The sequence below is a fragment of the Podarcis liolepis genome (assembly GCF_965112155.1).
Source record: "Podarcis liolepis genome assembly, chromosome: 9".
In the NCBI taxonomy this organism is placed as follows: Eukaryota; Metazoa; Chordata; class Lepidosauria; order Squamata; family Lacertidae; genus Podarcis; species Podarcis liolepis.
The window spans coordinates 28,356,582-28,378,831 of record NC_139564.1 but is presented as its reverse complement, the minus strand read 5'-3'; the positions used below and the strand labels follow the sequence as shown (position 1 = coordinate 28,378,831).

At 45.6% G+C, this 22,250-nt stretch overlaps 1 protein-coding gene across 11 annotated transcripts in view; it reads left to right on the top strand.

Annotated features, from left to right (window-relative positions):
- The window catches only part of PDE5A (phosphodiesterase 5A), a 125,018-nt gene that overhangs the window by 31,190 nt on the left and 71,578 nt on the right, over window positions 1-22,250 (top strand). For 2 of the 11 annotated variants that reach the window (XM_083460280.1, XM_083460273.1), the window contains one exon: window positions 2,670-2,787. Coding sequence is in view for 6 of the 11 variants with exons in the window: in XM_083460271.1 (XP_083316397.1) it covers window positions 11,632-11,759 (128 nt within the window). In the remaining 5 variants the exon portion in view is untranslated. The other 9 variants (XM_083460275.1, XM_083460274.1, XM_083460272.1 and 6 more) reach the window with 9 other exon arrangements.

Here is a 22,250-nt window from a genome sequence, read left to right as displayed (position 1 = left end):
AGCTTGTTGCCTCTGGTGAATCTCTTGTCTGCAGTCCCGACATGCAGCATTTAGTGCAGGAAGCTAATCAAAACAATTTGTGCAGTCCTTTAAATCTTCAGCATCAAAAGACAGTTGCAGTAAGAGCTTTGCAAAAGGGTGCAAATCAAATCTGAAAGCAAGTTCTTGATGAGAGAAAAGGAGGAATGACGGAAGAAAGGTGCACAATTTCACTGAGATCTCTGATGAAGCTGGAGAACCATGATACAATATATGACCCAGAAAGGTGGTATGTCAACTGGGATCATGGAATCAAAAAAAGATTTGTGGCTGACATATAGTGCAGGATTTAATGATAATCTTGTTGGCAATATATTCAAAAAGCTATCTGCATCTAGTCTTTGCATAGATCAGGTCACCTGCCACGACTTTTGTCTTTCTGACTGCACTCACCAGCCCAGCTCCAGCTGGAAAGCATGACCATGTATAATTGCAACCACTCTTGCAATGCTTACTACAAAAGCTGAAGTGACCCACTGGCTTACTAGTGTTTAGCATGCTGCTTGTCAGCTGTAGTGTTGGCCTGATTTTAGCTAATTGCCTACAGCCGTGGGTACTCAGGATTGTCAGTCTGGCCAGCCTCAGCTTTCATATCCAACCCTATATCCCCCTGATTCTAGTAGCTGTGACCAAAGATTCTAGTAGCTCCAGTCACCATGCATCCTAGCATCCTAGCTATTGATTGATTGATTGATCAGCCTATTGGCCATTTACAAAATAAAAACCATAAACTCAATCTGATAAGAATAGTGTCACAGGAAGCACATACAGTGGCACCTCGGGTTACATGCGCTTCAGGTTACATACGCTTCAGGTTACATACTCCGCTAACCCAGAAATAGTGCTTCAGGTTAAGAACTTTGCTTCAGGTTGAGAACAGAAATCGTGCTCCGGCGGCGCGGCAGCAGCAGGAAGCCCCATTAGCTAAAGTGGTGCTTCAGGTTAAGAACAGTTTCAGGTTAAGTACGGACCTCCAGAACGAATTACCGGTAAGCACCGTATTTTTCGCTCTATAAGATGCACCAGACCACAAGATGCACCTAGTTTTTGGAGCAGGAAAACAAAAAAAATAATATTCTGAATCTCAGAAGCCAGAACAGCAAGAGGGATCGCTGCGCAGTGAAAGCAGCAATCCCTCTTGCTGTTCTGGCTTCTGGGATAGCTGTGCAGCCTGCATTCGCTCCATAAGACACACACACATTTCCCCTTACTTTTTAGGAGGGAAAAAGTGAGTCTTATAGAGCAAAAAATACGGTACTTAACCCGAGGTACCACTGTATTTTTCCAGATCTAACACTCTGAAGGTTACATAGTCCAAAGCATCTGCTCAGGCTTTTTCAACCTTGGGTCCCCAGATTTTGTTGGACTACAACTCCCACCATCCCTAGCTAGCAGGACCAGTGATCAGAGATGATGGGAGTTGTAGTCCAACAACATCTAGGGACCCAAGGTAGAGAACGGCTGATCTCGGGGCACCAGGTCAGAGAAGGCTGCACTCGAGTCTCAGACTCACTCCATCGCATCTTTTCAGAGTCTACCACATGCGCTTTGATCTGGAAATTCCTCCACGGGGAACTAGGGGAATGAACAACCTGCCTTCATGCCTTGGGCCCAGAGAACCACCACAAGCTGCTTTCTGTCCACAGCTATAGCAACTCAGCAAAGCATAGCGAGAAGCACTACTCCAGCTCTGATTTTCATTGGCATCTGAACAAATTTCTGTCTCATTCCACAGCACCCCATCTATGAAGTCTATAGGACTTTAAGTGATGTGGGAAAGAACAAAACATAAGAAGGAATTATGATTAGAATTAGATTTGAAACATGCTAACATTTCCGCTCTTCTCTCTCTTTTTAATTAATTAGCCGCCAAGAAAGATTCCCATTCCCAGATATAATCCTTGCTATACAATGGAGATGCTAGACCCACTTCTGTGGTGAGGGAATTCCCATTTGGGGACTGTCACAGAGAATGCTTTCTCCCAGGACACCATATGGGCTCATGTCAAAGGATCTACTAAATATTTCATGCTGGGGTGAGCCATTATTAAGAGCCTGTTTTAAGACTAGATACAGAGGAAAGGACCAAACAAATCCCTCTTTGAAAACTATCCCATAGTTTAGGTGCCACAACTGGAAAGGCCCTCTCTCCTGTTTGCACCAACTGCACTTCTCTTGGCAAAGGGACAAGGATTGCTTCAGAACCCCAGATCTCAGGCAGGTTCACAAAGAAGAATCCTGAGATATATTGGTCCAGTTGGGTGCCTGAAAGGTCCATGCTAACTCCTTGCATTGAGTTTGGAAACAAACTGAAATACAATGAATACGACATGAAATTGGCTTAATTTGGTCAGTCCTGCTAACCCCAGAAACAAGCTTGGCTGCTCCACTCTAACCCAGTGGAAGTTTCCAGACATTCAGCAAGTCCCTTATAGACTGTAGTGCTCTTCCCATGCTGTGTCCTACCTTTATATTTCCTGCTTTCTGGTCTTCCTTGCGATGGCTGTCCTCATCTCTCTAGAAGCTCATCTCTCATCTCTCTAGAAGCTTTGCTCATCTCTCTAGAAGCTTTGCTGTCCTCATCTCTCTAGAAGCTTTCTTTTAAAACTTTCTTTTTGTTTTCCATCTAGGTTTTGCAGTGATTTAGAGGCATCGCAAGCATTACAGCCGCTACAGAGGAAGCATTTTTCTACATTTCTCCTCAGAAGTGTTTTCGGTGCCTGCACTGCTGCCAACTCAGTTTCTAAAGTAAGTGTTTAGTTGCAGTTTTCCTCTCTCCTGTAAGACACATTTTGCCATTTAAATTATTATGTGAAGCTGATCCGCCTAAGTTTTGTGCAAGCAAATCAGGATGAATATCAACAAGTTGCCTGATAGTGTAAGCAGCCCTATCCTGAAGAATGGGCTGCATTGTGTTGCAGGGTATGAGATGGGAACTTGTGGCCCTCCAGATTTGGTTGGGCTACAGCTCCCACCATCTGTCATGCTGGCTGAGTTGGACTAAAGTTTGACTAAAGAAAGTGGAATAACTAGATATGGAGCTCAGTTTGTATTAGGAACAAAATGGTCAGAAAACATGTGGTTTTATTTATTTGTTGCATTTGAAGGTAAAGGGACCCCTTACCATTAGGTCCAGCCGTGGCCGACTCTGGGATTGCGGTGCTCATCTCGCTTCATTGGCCAAGGGAGCCAGCGTACAGCTTCCGGGTCATCTGGCCAGCATGACTAAGCCGCTTCTGGCGAACCAGAGCAGCGCACGGAAACGCTGTTTACCTTCCCGCTGGAGCGGTACCTGTTTATCTACTTGCACTTGGACGTGCTTTCGAACTGCTAGGTTGGCAGGAGCTGGGACTGAGCAACGGGAGCTCACCCCGTCGTGGGGATTCAAACTGCCAACCTTCTGATCGGCAAGTCCTAGGCTCTGTGGTTTAACCCACAGCGCCACCTGCGTCCCTTATTTTGTTGCATTTACATTCCACCTTTTGTCCAAGGTGGTGTACATGGTTCTTCCTTTTCTCATTTAATCTTCCCAACAGCCCTGCAGAGGCAGATTTAGGGCACTGCAAGCAGCGTAGGGGCACTGTGTGTGCAGCCAAGGAGGGTGCCTTCTCAAAGTCCAGTAACCACTTGCCCGAGGCATGAGGACTCTGACAGGGTCCTAGAGTCCTCCTCCTGTTTCCCAAAGCTGGGCAAGTGTTTACCTGGCTTTGGGCATGAGATGGGATAGCTCTAGGACCCTGCCAGAGCCTCGCACCTCCTTCTCAAAGCCCAGCATCTTGCTTTGCCAGCTTTGGGAAGGCAGTACGAGGCTGGGGTGTGTGTGTCAAAGTTTGCCCTTGCACAGGACAACGTATTACCAGGTCTGCACTTGAACCATGTAATATTGGTTAGGCTGAGAGACAGTGATTGGCCCAAGGTCACACAGTGAGTTTCATGGCTGAGTAGGGATTTGAACCCTGGTCTGCCAAGCCCTAGTCCAATACTCTTCCCACTAAACTATACTGGTTACAAGGTATTGGCAGAGGAAAATCTTTCCTCCCAACTACCTCCTTTCAGTGCTCAGCATAATTGGTGATGCATATAGAAGACAAAATCCATTTTGGCGCTGCCAGTTCTTAAATCCTTTTCATTCAATATAAATCAGAGAGGATCAAGTGTTTTCAGGAAGCCTGAAGCAAACGGCATGCTGCAGTCTCCAATTCACTGCCCAAAGGCTTCGTAAGCCTGTGATGGTCGATATCTTTGAACTACAAACACAGCTGCTAAGCAACTTCCCTCTTGCTTTGTTCTTCTATGGACTCTGCCCCCTTTGAGCTTTGGTTTATGGGCACGTGTTCCACTTGTCATATAAATAATGCTATTATTGGTGGCTTCCTGTTTTAAATAATTCAGTACGCAATTAATCTAACTGATATTCAGACCCGATCATCCAGAAAAGGTTCTTCACAAGTCCCTTTGGTGTTCCTCTTACATTTCTGGGTGGCACTATTAGGGCAATGTTTCATACATAATGGCTTGCAGCTAACTTGGCTTATGGAACAAAGGGCACTTGCACTGAAAACCATTACAGCACGAGCCATTCTGGGATAAATGGGAGCTGTGCACCAGCACTAGCACTGCTCTGTGTTTCTTTCCTTGCGACTTATACAAGAAACAGTGGGTTGGAGCCCAACTTTCCAACATTCCTCTTGTTTCTCAAAAGAACAGGCTTCTTGTTGGGGTAGACCACAAGCACACCATAACATTTAAAGCACCATGATACCACTTGAAACTGTCATAGCTCTTCCTCCAAAGAATTATGGGAGTTGTAGTTTATTAAGCATGCTGAGACTTCTTAAAAGGTAAAGGGACCCCTGACCACTAGGTCCAGTTGTGGCCGACTCTGAGGTTGCGGCGCTCATCTCGCTTTACTGGCCGAGGGAGCCGGCGTACAGCTTCTGGGTAATGTGGCCAGCATGACTAAGTTGCTTCTGGCGAATCAGAGCAGCGCACGGAAACGCCATTTACCTTCCCGCCGCAGTGGTACCTATTTATCTACTTGCACTTTGATGTGCTTTCGAACTGCTAGGTTGGCAGGAGCAGGGACCGAGCAACGGGAGCTCACCCCGTCACGGGGATTCAAACCACCAACCTTCCGATCAGCAAGTCCTAGGCTCTGTGGTTTAACCCACAGAGCCACCCGCGTCCCTTGAGACTTCTTAGGAGACACCTATTTCCCTTGCAGAGCAGCACTTTCTAGAGCGGTTTAACAATCAAATCTCTCTTCATAGGAAACTCTGGCAACTGTACCTTTGGGAGGGGAATAAGGCTTTCCTAACAACTCTCAACACCCTTAATAAACTACACTTCCGGAGCTTACTACTTCCTCTCTGTGTTCAAGAATTTAAATAATCCAAACCATTCACCAGAGCCAGCCCAGCTGCTGGGCCCAGCTGTGACTGATAAGCTGCATTAAGTACACAGGATTGCAGGGTCCTACAGAATAACTCACTTTAAAAAAAATTAAAATGATGCGGGACAGAAACTTGATGAGGCCTCTGCCAGTGCCCCAGGTACATTGTTCCTAGTGATTAAAATTATAGTGTACTTTGGACAAAGAATACATTACCCCAAACTTAGTGGGATCACAGAGCTATATGGGACCTCAGAGCTCTCCTAGTCTAACCCAAGCCAATGCAAGAAATTCACATGTTTGGCTTTTGGTCTCTATGAATCCTAGGTTATGGTTCACCTAAGAGCATGAGCACAGGCAAGTCCAGTATCCTGTTCTCACAGTGGCCCTTGGGAAGCCTGCAAATAGGACTTGAGAGCAACAGCCCTCTATCTTCCAGCGGTTTCCAGCAACTGTAATCAGAAACATCCTTCCTCTGACATCTTATGCCCATTGAGCCTATCCTTCATGTTTGCGTTAACTGCTCTGCACAATTGCAACACATATGGTAGAGACTGATTTCGACTTCATAAACGGGCCACTTCCTACTCTCTCTCTCTCTCTGGCTATAGCTTCTCTGCCCAGCCAGGAGCGAAGGAAACAGAACGTAGAGCCAGTGTGGAGGAAACCACTCATCACTCTGTGGCTGCTGAATACAGCCTTTCAGACTTCCTAGGCTAAGTCAACAAAGCCAGGTCTTTAGTAGTATGGTGTGATGGTACCTGAAAGGAATATGAAAGGATTGCCCCAAACTGCTAGGTCATTCTGACACTGAGCAACGCTTGCAGCTAAATCCAAATGTTCACCCTCACATTGGTGGCCCACTTCTTTTCACCCATGTTTTAAACATCTGTGCAACCACCAGCCACTCCATGCTACAAACAGCAGATCATTCATAATCACAACATGCTGCCTGCATTTGTTCAAAATTATGGGCTCTCTGATTTCAAAACGGCTTCGTTAGTATTTCCTTTAATCCTGTCAGTACCAATGTTCTGTTTAGATAATCTGAACATTCGTTTGCTTTTGTGATATGGAGCCAAGATGTATGTTTCTTCTTCTCTTTGCACGTTCCCTTCTTGGCTGCATCCACCCCATACATTTAAACCACACAGGACCCTGGGAACTTCAGTACACACCCCACAGAGCTACCATTCCCAGCACTCTTAACCAATTACAGTTCCCAGAATTGTCAGGGCTGTGTGCTGTAAATGTATGGAATGTTACGTAGCCTTAAACTTGGCTTTTCTTCCTTGTGTGATGGTTTGCAGAGTTACGCTGATTACATTTTCAGTAACCTTCCATGTGTATTTGAAGAGATTTCCCATTCATTCAAATTAGCCTTTGGGAAAACAAAAGACCCTCCAAGACACGCAGGAGTAACTGGGGCATCCCTCCAATTCAGAGGAAAGTAGTAGTTGTGGGGGATAACCACAGAGGTGGAGTAGAGCCTTCCTGTCCTGATTCTGGGCTTCCCAAATGCATCTGCTTGATCCCTGTGGGAAACAGGATGTTAGATGGACCTTTGGGTTTGATCTAGCAGGGCTCTTGGTATGTTCTTATTATCCACAGTGCTTTCCTTCCCAAGACGCAGAACACACAGTGCGTGCATACGCAGTCTCTGCCTCACACACAGAGCTCATTTTGCCACCGGTCTTTTACATCAAGAAGAATTGTGTAAGAATAAGTAGGATACCATCAGGATTGTGCCTGGACTAATGTGCAAAGTTCAAAAGGGGGGAAGGGATGTACACTCAAGTCAACCATCTAAATAACTTCCAAGTGTAAATGTAGAAACTACACGAAGCATGCTTTTTCACAGGCTGCATACACATCATACTTAAGCCACACTGCTCTTCCTAAAGAATCCTGGGAACTGTAGTTTTATCTCTCGCAGAGCTACAACTCCCAGCACCCTTTACAAACTACAGTTCCCAAGATTCTTTGGGAGAAGTCGTGTGCATACAGCCTCAGGCTTCAGCCAAATGTAAAGCCAAATGAACCTGCGAAGGTCAGAGGTGGAGGTGGCATGCCCCCACTTTCCTTTTACATGCATTCACTGTTAAGTGCTTTCATCCTTCATATTTAAAGCACATTCAGGTAAACACATTTATGCTAACATTAAGAGATGTGCTTCAGAATGGCAGATTCAGCCAAATGGAAGCAGTAAAATGTGGGCTGATTGCCAGTAAATAAGCACGGATTCCTGTTTATCAACACTGATGTGTAACCATTTTTAAACTAGTGGTCTACATCTTCTTGCCATGTGGCAAAGAAACTCCAGCTACACCCCTTTTGTTGCCTGGGTGTCTTACAAGATACAGTAATGTGATAAGGTTTTTCTCACCCCACAGCAAGATCACTGGCTTAATTGTGCCAACACTAAGTCACTATTTGGCCAGCTGCCCTCTGTATTCACCGCACGGCTGGGCTGACTCAGAGTACGCAGCAAAACAATTGTGTCAAGGCTGGCATCGTAAACAGGAACATAAAGTAGCTGGACAGCAAAGTGAAAATGGGTTGGGATAAACTATCGGGAAAGAATGATGGAACGGACGTTTAATTTCCATTAATGATTAAACTTACATTACTGCCAACAGAGGATGTGAGCTCTGGCAAAATAAGGAAAGTGTTTTCTTTTTAATGCCCGCATTTCCCTGAAATGTAGAGTCTAGCACTCTGCTTTGAGGACATTTTCATACAAGAGATTTTTTGCAGCTTGCCCAGTGTACAACATCTGTGCCAATGACTGAGAGCCAAGCAAACAATGCGTTTTTCATTATTTTTCTCTCACACTTAAAGACTTCAAACTTGACCACAAACCATGTTACAGGGACTCACTTGCGTTCTGGGGGCACTTTCATACAAGACGCTCAATAGTAAGAAACCAATGTGCCCTCTATTTTATCCTTTTGTCATTTGAAGGGGGCACTGTCCGGGTTCAGACCTTCCACACCTACCCCTTCCGTTTCCTGCCCGACGCATTCACACGTGCACACCGCGAGTCAACAAGCGCTCTCCGCGAGCGGCCTATACGGAAAGGCAAAGGCTCTTCGTGCCTGCCTGCACGTGCCACCAGGGGCTGTAGGATGAAACGTTTGAACCTTCCTTTTTGATGTCCCTGGAAGAGTGACACGCGATCGCGGGAGGCGAAAATGAAGGTCTTGAGGAGAAGGGGCAGAGGGAGAGAGAGACTCGCCTTGCAGCATTCAGCGCGGGCTTTTGCGGGCAGCGGCAGCTGGAGGAGGAGGAATCCCTCCTTGGGGAGCTGCGGCAGGCGCGGCGCGAGAGGTGGAACCGGCCGCCTGGCACGTTGGGGGCTGGATCCCCGCGGGGGAGGAGGCGTGGCGCTGGCTCGGGTCCGGGTACCGCGGGAAGGCACCTGGGAGCCCTGGGACCAGGAGATAGGCAGGGCTCCCGGGGGCGGGGCAGGGTGGAGACCTCGCGGCTCCGGCGCCGGGATCCGAGCGCGCCTGGGGGATCGCGCCTTTCCAGGACTAGAGGAGAGCCCGGGAGGGCGCGGAGGGGGCGGGCTGCGGGGTCAAGAGGTGAAATCCGCAGCAAGACGTAAGGAGAGGAGCAGCCGGGGCAGGCATTGCGATCGCCTCGCTGCCGTCAGCGGACGATCTCGCCATGGAGGGCAGCTGCCACCCGCGGCTGCTGCAACAGCAGAGCAAGGAGGAAGCGGTGGAAGCCTGGCTGGATGACCACGGCGACTTCACCCGCTCTTACTTCGTCAGGAAAGGGACAAGGTAAGAGCCACGCTGCGAGGGGGACGCCGTCGCGCCAGCAGCGCGGGGTAGGTGGGTCGAGATCTCCCCTCCCCTTTCGCAGGAGCGAAGCCTCGCTGCAAAGCTGGAAGCAACAAACAAACAGGCACTCTGTGTTGCTGCCCGAACCCTTCCCCGTGCAAATAATTCTCCTGGGTTTCTCTGCGGTGCAATCTGTGCCGTCGCTTGGCAGGCTGTTGCCCAGCTCCAGTTAAGATCTCTCCCCCCCCCCCCCGCTTTTTGGCTCGACAGATGGAGCCGTGACCATTCCCTGCAGCGCCTTGTTAGAGCCACATTCACATAGGGCAGCAGCAACGCTCCTGTCTCCGGAGACTGAAATAATACACGCTGCAGGTAACATTCAGGCGTCTGTTGAGAGCGCTTCCGAAGAATCCCCCCCCCCCCCCGCCAGCAGAGCCCTGAAAGAGTTGGGTGCAACTTTTGCTAGATGCACGCGAGACTAGATCCTTGCGCGTAAGGCCGAGCTCCCCAGCACGCAGACCACGAGGGCTGCGCGTTGGACTTGCTGCTGTGGGGCTAACTTCCGAGTCAAAGTGCATAGGAGCGGCCTGCTGAACGCAGTTCCATGGCATCAGAGCTCCAGAGAAAAATGTTTAGGATTCCGCTCTTTCGGAGTAAACACACCCTGCAGAGCTAGGATGCAGTTCTGGTGCGCTCTTTCTTGGGAAGTCTGGAGTAAGCCGCATTCAGCTTTCAATAAAGAAGCACCGGACACGCCTGTCAGTCCACTTTTGCAGCCAACAGGATCTGCAGATCCCTTAAGACGGTGTGTTCGCACATCGGCTTCCAGTTCCAGTGAGGGTTGCCAGCTATTTACTTTAAGACCTACCCGTTTGTTTGTTTTTTAACGGGTTCCTTAATCACATCTCCATATAATGCAAAGGGCTTTATTTTAGGCCATCCCAGTTACGTGGGATCCTAGTGAAGACTCCAGTGGGTTTCAATCTTCCCTTGCCCTTTTTTTTGGACAATTTGACAACTGTAAAAGCGAATGGGATTTTTTTTTATTGTTTGCAAACTCCAGCCATCTATGGGCTGGTGAAAAGCTTTAGAATTCATGGATAGGGAGACACTTATTTGAGTATACTGAAGATATTGGATGAGAGGATTGTGCTTCAGTTTCACTGTCCAGGAGACATTAAGGGAGAGTGAGTCAAGCCTGTGAATTGCCATGTAGGCAGGACCTAAGGTCTGGGATGGGGGAACCAGATGTTGCTAGACTACAATTCGCATTCTCCATGACCATTGGCTATGCTGGCTGGGACTGATGGAAGTTGGAGTCCAGGAACATCTGGAAAGCCACGGGTTCACCAGTCCCAGCCTAAGGAAAATTAAGGCCAATGTTGCAAATCAAAGGTTATATGCAGCTTTCATGTTTTGAGAATGAAATCCACTTTGTTGTTGTTGTTGTTTAGTCGTTTAGTCATGTCCAACTCTTCATGACCCCATGGACCAGAGCATGCCAGGAACTCCTGTCTTCCACTGCCTCCCGCAGTTTGGTCAAACTCATGCTGGTAGCTTCAAGATCACTGTCCAACCATCTCGTCCTCTGTTGTCCCCTTCTCCTTGTGCCCTCCATCTTTCCCAACATCAGGGTCTTTTCCAGGGAATCTTCTCTTCTCATGAGGTGGCCATGAGTATTGGAGCCTCAGCTTCAGGGTTTGTCCTTCCAGTGAGCACTCAGGGCTGCTTTCCTTCATAATGGATAGCTTTGATCTTCTTGCAGTCCATGGGACTCTCAAGAGTCTCCTCCAGCACCAGAATTCAAAAGCAACAATTCTTTGGTGATCAGCCTTCTTTATGGTCCAGCTCTCACTTCCGCTTACTTCCTTATATTTAATACCCTTATATTTCAACACAAGGTGGCCTAGATGTTGTTTCCTGGCTGCCATTCGTCCAAGCACCGGTAACCCTGGGAAGCTGGAGTAGCTTCCGCAGAGTGGCATTCCCAAGTGCCTGCAGACCACACCCAAAGACAGGCTTTCATTGGGGGCTTGGGCACGGAAGCCAAGGGCTTTCTGCTGGGCTAAAATGGGCTTAGATGTGGGGAGGCGGATTTGTGAGGGCACAAACCGTGGTGTTTGGTGGAGGCTGGGGAAGCGGTGCCTCCTCGCTTTGCTGCCAAGCGATGCCTGGGATGAGGCGATCCATGGCGAGAAGTTGGTAGCGCAACTCTGCGGTAAGTTTACGCAGAGAAGCCCCTGTCGGCGAACGAGGCGTGGCCCCCGCTCCCCGCCAGGGGGCAGCGCTGCGCTACACGCCGCTCTAGTGACAGCCCAGCCAGGACAAGAAGTTTTCCTTGGGAATTTATTCTCCGCGAGGGTGGGTTTTATTTTGCTTTTTTTCTCTCTCCCTTCCCCTTTTTGCTATATGGGGGAAGGACGGGTGGGATGCTGTTCCGCCAAGATTTACTGCCGAGATAGATCAAAGCCGCGCGCCTGGATTCCCTCCTGGCTCCTTTTCTTGTTTGACATGCTGCCTTTCGGAGACAAAACGAGGTATATTTCCTCCCCTTCCCCTGGAGCGCCAAGGACCCGCTGCTCGGCCCGCGGGATCGCGGCTATTTTTAGCAGCGGAGTCAGGTTTCCATTTTGAAGGGTTATAAACAAAAGAGCGGACGGGACGATGCGCAGAGAGAGAGAGGTTTCCAGAGCTCCCCGGTGGAGAGGCAGGCGAGCAAGGAAAAAGTCTCCCGGCCTCCCTGCGCTGTCCTTTGGGGCGCCTCCGGGATCGCCTCTTGCATCGAGCTCGCCCTGCGCCCCGCTCTCTCCGGGGCTTCCCTCCAGGGCTTCGCCATCTGCTGCTGCTCCGCTGGCTTCCCGGATCCCTTAAGCGGCGAGGGATGGGCTTTGCCTGACTTGGCCGCGGCGGTGCTTCTCCGCCTGGGATGGTGCGGTAAGGCAAAGAGGCTCCCATCAATTATTGACTCGCAGGTTGCTCGGGTCACTGCCTCCCATCTGCGTCTGGCAAGCTCCTCTTCCTGCTGTTTGCCTTTTCTTTTCTTTTCTTTTTTTAAGGTTCCCTCAACAGGCAGGCTCTTCTCCTCTATGCCCCCATCAGAGATTTCGAGCCCAAATAAGTAAATAAATCAGAATAGGACTTTAACCTGGGGGCGGGGGGGGGGGGCGAGGCTGAGATGCTAGCAGAGGTGTCATTGCGCCTGGTCTGCAGCGCTTTTACTTGTTTGGAAGTAAGTTACTGCGCTCCTCCTGCGCGCGGTTGGAAGATTTCTTGAAGCCCGCAGCATTTTGGGGAGGGGGAAAAATGCAGCCTCTTATTCACGCCGCTGATACTTCAGCGGAAGTTACTTCCGTGTAATGTGTTGGGGGTTTATCGCCGCCTGCCAAGGGGAAGTGTGGAAATGGGGTGAAACTGCAGTGGAATAACGCTGATGCTTTGTGGTAAGAACTTTATGCAGGAAAGCTCTAATAGATTAAACCCCAAACATAGCAGCTGTGTAATATTTGGCACAGGCTTTCAGAATTCTTACTTGCTTTTTTTATGTAGTTATAGGCATAATGCATCTAATGTGTTCCAGGTCATGGGGTCAAGTGATCCCCTTCTGTCTTCCATTCACTTTGGTACATCATGCCACTAATGATGTTGGCAAAAGTTCTTAAATGCACCCAGATATATTGTGAATATGTACTGTGTGACGCTTACCACATTTGGATGTCCATAAATTCTGCTCTTTGTGGTACAGGATATAGTATAATTATTGTGTGCATAATCATTGGAGCAGCATGCTCTGATTTGCGTATCAGTCTGTTAAGGTTCTGTTGATTAATAATCTGGAGCTGATTTTGGTTAGTGAAGTTGAGAGGCAAATGCACAGATGCACATATTTTAGACTGTTTCAGTTGTGGTGTGTACCTATCACAGGAAATGGAAAAATAATGGCTTTTCCTACTTAACTGTTGGGGGAAAGAAATGGTTAAGTTTTAAATTATCTCCCAGTTTCTCAAAATGACATTGATACCTGACCTTTCAGTAATGTGCTAATTTACTTTAATTCTGTTAGTTGATTAATTGACTGAAAGGCAGACAATCAACTAAAACAGCATTAAACTATGCTTTGGTGTATTTTATATACGGCTGTCTTTATTAGCTACATTATCTATTGATAGGCATAGACATATTTAATGCATATGTGATCCCAATTATGTATAGTTTAATTGTTCATATTACATATTACAGTATTACATGTTCTGCAGCCTAGTGGGATCTCTGTCTAGATATGTATAATGCTAGCATATTATACCTTTTCTTAATGTCAAACAGGGACCTTTTAAGTTACCCTTGAGAAATACCAGTTTTTCAAGCTAAGATACTTCCTTTATAGGCTGATTATATCAATGTTACCTTTGAAGTAAGTCCTTCAGATTTGATTGTGGCTTAATCTGTGCAATCCTATAAATTTGTACCAGAAACAAGCCCTACTGCATTTAGCATGGCATACCCCTTAGTAAGTGTGTTTAGATTTGTAGCCTTAGAAACTGAAAGTTGTTCCGAATTGATAAAAAATTGTGTTGGCTCGTTGTTGTTTTTAGTCCATGAAGATGGATGAATGGCCATTTTTAAATGCTGGGAATTGTTTTGTGTTGGCCGTAAAGATACGTTATTGCTAAAGCTTAAGTAAAATTCTATACCATATTCCTAACATGATCACAGTCTCCTGTTTTTAACTTTAGGGAAACACCCTGTTTGTTTAGAAACACCCTGTAAGGCTCTACTGTGAGTTCAGAATTGTTAACAAAAATTGTGTATGTTAAATTTGGTGGAAATCAGTCTTCAAAACTTTATAAACTTGCAGCTGTGAAATGTGGAAGGCGTTTTGTATATCTTTTGTATATCTGTTTGAAAGTTAACTGTTTGAAAATAAAAAGATGTGCTTCCATCTTAAATAATCTTCTAAAGAGACCTATTTGTGCATTTTATAATGTTTCATACTAAAGCCATGATAATACCATGGGGGAGGCAGTTTGAAAGTTGTGGTCAATGCATCCGATTTAGTCCAAGGTCAAACGCTCCTGGCAAGGTATTCAGATATGTCCAGCGAATGTTCAGCAGCTTGTATAAACATGCTAGATTTTTGCAGCAATTCTGAATTCCATGTTGATTAGCTGGACTGATTGATGGCTTATGGGAGGCAGAGCTTGTCCTTTTCTTCTGATAGCAACATGCTTTCTTATAAATGACAACAGCTTGGTGAGTAGAGTTATGAGAAGTTGGGAATGTAAATTTTTTAACAACAAATGGGACCTGTAAAAGAAGTGTTGTGACTTGGAATGCTCCTGTTCAAGATACTCCATTCCATTCCCCAACGCTCCTAGTTTTCAGGCATTTTTTAACCCCCGGTGGCACTGTGGGTTAAACCACAGAGCCTAGTACTTGACAATCAGAAGGTCGGCTGTTCGAATCCCTTTGACGGGGTGAGCTCCCATTGTTTGGTCCCTGCTCCTGCCAACCTAGAAGTTCGAAAGCACATCAAAGTGCAAGTAGATAAATAGGTACTGCTCCAGCAGGAAGGTAAACTGCATTTCTGTGCACTGCTCTGGTTTGCCAGAAGCGGCTTAGTCATGCTGGCCACATGACCCGGAAGCTGTACACCGGCTCCCTCAACCAATAAAGCAAGATGAGCACCGCAACCCCGGAGTCGGTCACGACTGGACCTAATGGTCAGGGGTCCCTTTACCTTTACCTTTTACCATCAACATTCTGTGTCCACTGAGCATGCTCAGTTTTTGTTGGACTGTTTTAGGGGTTTCCTCCCACCTTGGTTTCCCCACCACTGCCAAAGGATTGTGTACTTTTGCAAGATTTGGGGCTCACCTGAGAATTCAGATACCTTTCTTGTGTGTGAATGCTATTGTTTTTAGACCCTTATTCAGAGAACTGATTGAACCAATTTTACCAAAGAGTTTCATTTTGTCATACAGGTACTTACAAAAAGAGTTCCTTCCATTTCTTACACAACTATGGATTTGCAAGTGTGGGTCGTCAAATCGGCAGGTGGTGTAGGGGAAAGGAACATTCAGAAGCGATGGTTTCCAAGAGTTGCTCATCAGGCAGGCGGGACATTGGAACTCAGACTTGGGACAGCTGCTCTTTGAGGAAAGGCTGCAGTATTGGGGCTTTCCAGTTTAGAGAAAGAAAAGCAAATAAGGGGAGTAGGGGGTACATGAAAGAGATGTGTGGCATGCTGTATTGCAGGGGTTTGGACTAGATTATCATCAGGGTCCCTTCCAACTCTACAATTCTATGATACTATGACTCTATGATGTATGGTATGGAGAAAGTGGATAGGGAGAATTTCTTCCTCCCTCTCTCGTAACACTAGAGCTCAGAGCCATCCAGCAAAGCTGAATGTTGGAAGATTCAGGACAGGCGAAAGAAAATGCTGCGTCGCACAGCACGTAGCTAGAACTATGGATAGCGATCAAGGGGGACGGCACTAAAATAGGTTAGACAAAGTCACAGAGGATAAGCGGTCAATGGCTACTAACCACAATGGCTATGTTCTTCTGCTCCTGCTCTTGGAAGCATTATGCCTCCGAATTGCTGTTTCTGGGGCTCACAGGTGGGGAGAGTGCTATTCCACTCAGATCCTGCTTCTGGACTTTCCATGGGGCATCTATGTGAACAGAATGCTGAATGAAATGGGCCACTGACCTCATCTACCAGGACCCTTCCAATGTTCTGTTCCTGGGACACATTTTTTTATTTATGTTCTGTTTGGGGTTTATCACAATCTGGACTTCTGCTAAAACCTATGCTATTTGTCCCGCTATCTGCTGCGGCTGAAACTGCCTATTATATACTTTCAATGGAAGGGAAACATCCAAGAATAATGCAGTAGACCATGCAATTATTTATGTAACATTTGCAGACTAAAATATCTACAGCAGCGGATACTGCTGCTATTTGGTTGCGTGATTTCAGTGGCGTACATTTAGGCTTGGTTACAGTCACATGAATGATTGTGAAGATGGAGTCAGGGACAGACGCTCCAAACTACTAACATAGTACAGTGGTACCTCAGCTTACATACGCTTCAGGTTACAGACTCCGCTAACCCAGAAATATTACCTCAGGTTAAGAACTTTGCTTCAGGATGAGAACAGAAATCGTGTGGTGGCAGTGCAGCGGCAGTGGGAGGCCCCATTAGCTAAAGTGGTGCTTCAAGTTAAGAACAGTTTCAGGTTAAGAACTTTGCTTCAGGATGAGAACAGAAATGGTGCTCCAGCGGCGTGGCGGCAGCAGGAGGCCCCATTAGCTAAAGTGGTGCTTCAGGTTAAGAACAGTTTCAGGTTAAGAACGGACCTCCGGAATGAATTAAGTACTTAACCTGAGGTACCACTCTAATGGTGATTTGTTTATGCATAAATAAAAATGCATGAAACCCAGTCCAATCCAGGTTTACTCAACAGTATGTTCCACTGTGTTCATAGGGCTTACTTTCAGGTAATGGCTACAACCTCTTGAGTTCTCAACCTTAGCATGTGTCAGCCTCATTTGTATAGAAAAGCTTCTGCAATCAATTTTGAAACAGTTTTGTTGAGATTTCATGTATTCTGATCCCATCCATATTATTCATAGGTAGGCTTAATTATATTCATTGGGGCTTTTCTCCCAAGTGTGTAGATAGGAGTGCAGCTTTGAATTTATAATATCAGAATCCCCACAGCGTACTCTTCAAATGGCATCTTCAGCATCAGAGGGACACCGCCTTCATGTTTTGTTTTAACTTTCTATGTTTCTGCTCACGGTTGTCACTTGCAGTTCATGTTTATCTTGTAATACATTTAGCTTATTTCACCCTAAGAGAACTGAGAGAGGGCTCCGGCATTGTATTTATAACAGGGCCTACTGAAGTTTAGGCTATATAAACAATTTGGGTGTGATTCTTTCCAGGCTGTACATGTGCGGAGTAGGTTGTGTGTTCACAGTAATTTTAAAAAGCCTGCTTGACCGGGGGGGGGGGGTAGGCGGTCAGCAGAGGTTTGGGATCACAGCCCCTCCTTCTTTAGTGAACAGACAGTTGTTTGGACTTGGGCTTAAAGTGCAGTGTACATAAGCAGTTCCACACACACAGAACATGGAGAGGATCAAGGCCGATACTTTATTCAGTGAGCTTTTGGAGGAATTACTTCGTATAAAGATACTCCTTAAAGCCATTATCTTGGAAACAGGGCTTCATAAGAATCCATGAGATCACAACAGGAGCAGGGCTTGCTTTGGAAACTGGATCTGTGTTCCTGAATGTTTAGCATTCCTCAGTATGAGCTATAAGGCGGGGACTGTTCTTTGGCATGATGACAAGGCAGTTCTTTTACTGAAAGCCCACGGAAATATGCAGGATGCACAGTAGTACAGCTCTGGACCCCCAGAGTTCATAGATCCTGCTCAGAAGAAGTTCTTGGAGAGTTGTGACCTTATCAACCATTTTGATACAGCGTAGCCCAGGGGTAGGCAACCTAAGGCCCGTGGGTCGGATGCGGCCCAATCGCCTTCTCAATCTGGCCCGTGGACGGTCCAGGAATCAGCTTGTTTTTACATGAGTAGAATGTGTCCTTTTATTTAAAATGCATCTCTGGGTTATTTGTGGGGCATAGGAATTCATTCATATTTTTTTTTTCAAAATATAGTCCGGCCCCCCACATGGTCTGAGGGATGGTGGACCGGCCCACGGCCAAAAAAGGTTGCGTAGCCTTTGCCTATCTGGTATCTTCCCTATGTTTTGAACTATAGTTCCCAGCCCCAGCCAGCATGGCTGTGTTGGCTGGAGCTGGTGAGAGTTATAGTTCAAAACAGGTGATGGGTACCAGGTTGGCAAAGGCTGATCCAGCAGTATGTTCTGGATCTGGGTTTTTAGCATTTTCAGCCAGCAAAAAACTGCCAGCAAAATTATTGGCTTACCCTTCTTTACCTATAAATTGGAATACTAGGATCTTTCTTAAAGACATCCCTTAAAGATTGCTCAATGAGATGATGAATGAAAACCATCTCATTTTAATAACAGTTTCATTAGTCATTCAGTATTCCTCACCTTAGCTCCTAAAATAGATGTTCAGCACTGGGTGGAAGTGTAAGGAGGCCACGAATAACTGTGCATATTCATTTCTGCAGCGAAAACAGCGCGTCCCGTCCCGTAGATAAGCGTCCCTAATATGCTGCTGGAGCTGAAAATATGTTGCTGTTTTCTTCAAGGGTCTGGATTCACTTGGGACTGAGAAGGGAGTGCAATTTCGAAAACCCTTATCTGGGAGGGTACAAACATTCCCTCTGACACACATGCTCTGGGTCTGCCATTCTTCTCTGGCTGCCAATCACTTTATTTCAGCTTGCATCTCAGACAGCAGTTGATTCTATTTTCCTGATGTTTCTTTACATGATGCAGGTGGTTTTAGGGTATCTCAACAAGTGTGGCTGCACTGGGCATCACACTGCATGGAGCACCACAACTATGCTATAGAATGAAGTACAATTTTAGTGTTGCACAGGGTGCCCCTAATATTTGAGAGCCCAAAGTCCGCCATTGTACTTGATAATTTCTGCATTTTATTTGCTCTTTCACACAACAAAACAGCCACCTCTGCAAATCTAGCAGAATATAGTGGAATCTGGCACCCATTTGTTTGCTAATTGTTTTCACAAAAGAATCTGTTTGCAACTGTGTTAAACCAGAAAAATGCAGGAGTAAAACTGACAAAATTTAGGCAGTATAGCATCATACAGTTTTTCTGCAGTTTTCATGGGTGAATCATGTGAGGGAACAGAAATGTGTAAATGCTGGGGGAGTAGCAACATGTCCAGTGATGTTTGTTGTGTCACACCTGGTATAAAATAAATTTAGCAGAACATTCAAATGTATATGTAAAAAAACCCCCCATGGTTCCATATTGTAACAGGTACTGTGGTGTTAAAGGAGTGTTCGAAATTGGGATAGAAGTGCTAGTATTGTTGTTGTTGTTTTGTCATTTAGTCGTGTCCAACTCTTTGTGACCCCATGGACCAGAGCACCCCAGGCACTCCTGTCTTCCACTGCCTCCCGCAGTTTGGTCAGACTCATGCTGGTAGCTTCGAGAACACTGTCCAACCATCTCGTCCTCTGCCGTCCCCTTCTCCTTGTGCCCGCCATCTTTCCCAACATCAGGGTCTTTTCCAGGGAGTCTTCTCTTCTCATGAGGTGGCCAAAGTATTGGAGCCTCAGCTTCAGGATCTGCCTTCCAGTGAGCACTCAGGGCTGATTTCCTTCAGAATGGATAGGTTTGATTTTCTTGCAGTCCATGGGACTCTCAAGAGTCTCCTCCAGCACCATAATTCAAAAGCATCAATTCTTCGGCAGTCAGCTTTCTTTATGGTCCAGCTCTCACTTCCATACATCACTACTGGGAAAGCCATAGCTTGAACTATACGGACCTTTGTTGGCAAGGTGATGTCTTTGCTTTTTAAGATGCTGTCTAGGTTTGTCATTGCCTTTCTCCCAAGGAGCAGGCGTCTTTTAATTTTTTGACTGCTGTCACCATCTGCAGTGATCATGGAGCCCAAGAAAGTAAAATCTCTCACTGCCTCCATTTCTTCAAAGTAACACAGCCCCATGTCTGAATGCAACCTTAGTCTCATTATGAATGAATGTGCTCTATTCACTTGGGTCTGATTTGGATCTGAAGAGCTATGTGAACAATTGCCTGAATATATGCGGATATTTCTGCTCATCCCTGCAGGAGGGAGAAAATATCTGTAGAAATAGGCAGTGCTTTTTTTCTTTAAAAAAATTAAAATGTTTAGGGGTACTCTCATAATGACTCAAGAAAATCACAATTTTATAGTTCAAATCGGGGAAAATAAATACAGTAAATGGACAAAAGTACAAAGATTCACAAAATGTTTAGGGGTATGCGTCCCCCTGCATCCCCCCAGAAAAAAGCACTGGAAATTGGGATGCAGTTTTGCACATTCTTTGAGGGCAAATCCAAACTGAATTCACGCTAGGGGCAGGAATACTGCAAATCACATTTTATATTAAGTTAATTGGCACAAAATGTGCCTTTATAGGATCAACACTGTATTTGGAATATCGCATATATTTGGCATTTCACCCATATTCAAACACGAAATTGGTTCAGCTTTTGGTTGTTGACCATCAGTTACCTTACAACTCAGTTTGCATTCTATGGAAATTACTTTTCCATTAATTGAAAAAGTTTATTAAGAGCAGGGGAGAATAGACATGGTAATGAATTATCACTTTTGTTTCTTTTGATCAGATTTAGGAATGAGAAATATAGATTTTAGCAAGAAGCAGTGGTGTAGTCCTGAATCTGAAGTGCAGGAGCTTATCATAACTTGAGTACTAAATTCCAGCAGCTTTTATATAGTTTCTGTCTGTCTGTCTGTGTCTCTCTCTTACACACACACACACACACACACACACAGCCCTCCACTGCATCACTGCCACGAAGATGTGTCCCTGTCAGAATTTTGTGCCAGAAAGTGTGGTATTCTTTCTCTCAGTACTGAAGATTATAGCTGGTTTCTATTATGCTAGTCCTGTTATTAATAACTCCCAGCTATGCGGAATCACAAGTTTATCTTTTACGAAATGTTAGATTAGCATTTTTTGAAAAAGGAGATTTGAAATTGCAAAATACTTATATGTACAGTGCAATCCAAAGTTTTGGGAGTGTTCCAATGGTTAGAGAGAGCTATGGTGATGGTTCAAGCAGGAGGCCAGTAGACTGATGGCATTTAAAATTGTTTTTAGCTTTGCGCCCTTTGTCACACTGCCATGTTTACAAGTTCTCAGAAACTGTGAGGACTATGAACTTACAAAATTTGAGGATCATAGTAGGATTCCCTAAGATGTTGCTTCTAGGAAGGTCTGATTTTACAAATTTTTGTTTGCACTTGAAAATGCTATTTTAAGATCTCAGTATAAGCAGTTTCAAGAAAACAAATCTTACCCAGAAATGTCTTCTGGAAGCCCCATGTCACATGACAAATGGCTGTATGTCATAATTAACAGTGGTTTCCTTTTGTATGTTCATGAGCTTTTGTCACATGTGACAAGCAGGTCAAGGAATCACAAAATGCCCTAAACACTGACACTTTGTGTCAGGTAGCTGTAAGATTCCCTGAGAATGGTTTGAAAATATATACAGCTACATTTGTGTTCCTCCCCTCTGCTAAGGAGCTGAGAGTTCCCAACAACCCTCTGAGGTAGGCTAGGCAGAGAGACAGTGACTTGCTCAAGATGAGATAGAGCTGAAGGGGGATTTGAATTCCTTTTAAAAACAAATTTCAAGACCAGTGCTCCATCCTCTGCATCTTATATCCAAGCATGTGCATCTGCAGTTTATAAAACAAGCAAGAAGCTAAACCCATCTCATAGAAGTGGTCGTTTTCTTTGCAGGCTATGAAATAACATGTTGGTTTTTGGCTCTGTTCTGCCATCTCCAGAGCTCTAATCAATCTCTGTACCAAGTGCTCTAGCAGGCAGTGACCCATAATTACAGTAGATTTGCTCTGTAATATAATAACGTGCCTCTGCCTGCTGTAAACCTTGGAACTGAGATAAAATGCACATGATGAATGGTGTGCGTTAAAAAAAAAATTCCTTGGAAGATATAAAAAGGGGAATCCTGCGTTGACCAACTAGCACTTTCTTCCTTGTGCTATGTGAGACCAATGATTATGCAATGGGCACATATGTGATTTTGTTGATAGGTTTCAGAGCAAGTTCCTGTTCTTGCTTTGACTGTTGGCAAAATGTCTTGTGATTTCTCATAAGTCGTAATCAACAGCATATTTTATTCCTGCAAAGTAAGGGCCGTGGACTGAACTCTAGGGCATGAAAACCATATACGGTTGTTAGTCGGCTTGTGTGAGTGTGTGCCATTTGAGATTAGCTCATGCTAGGAATTAGTTCAGCCTTCCAAACCTGGTACCTTCCAGATGTTTTTGACTACAATTCCTATCAGCCCCAG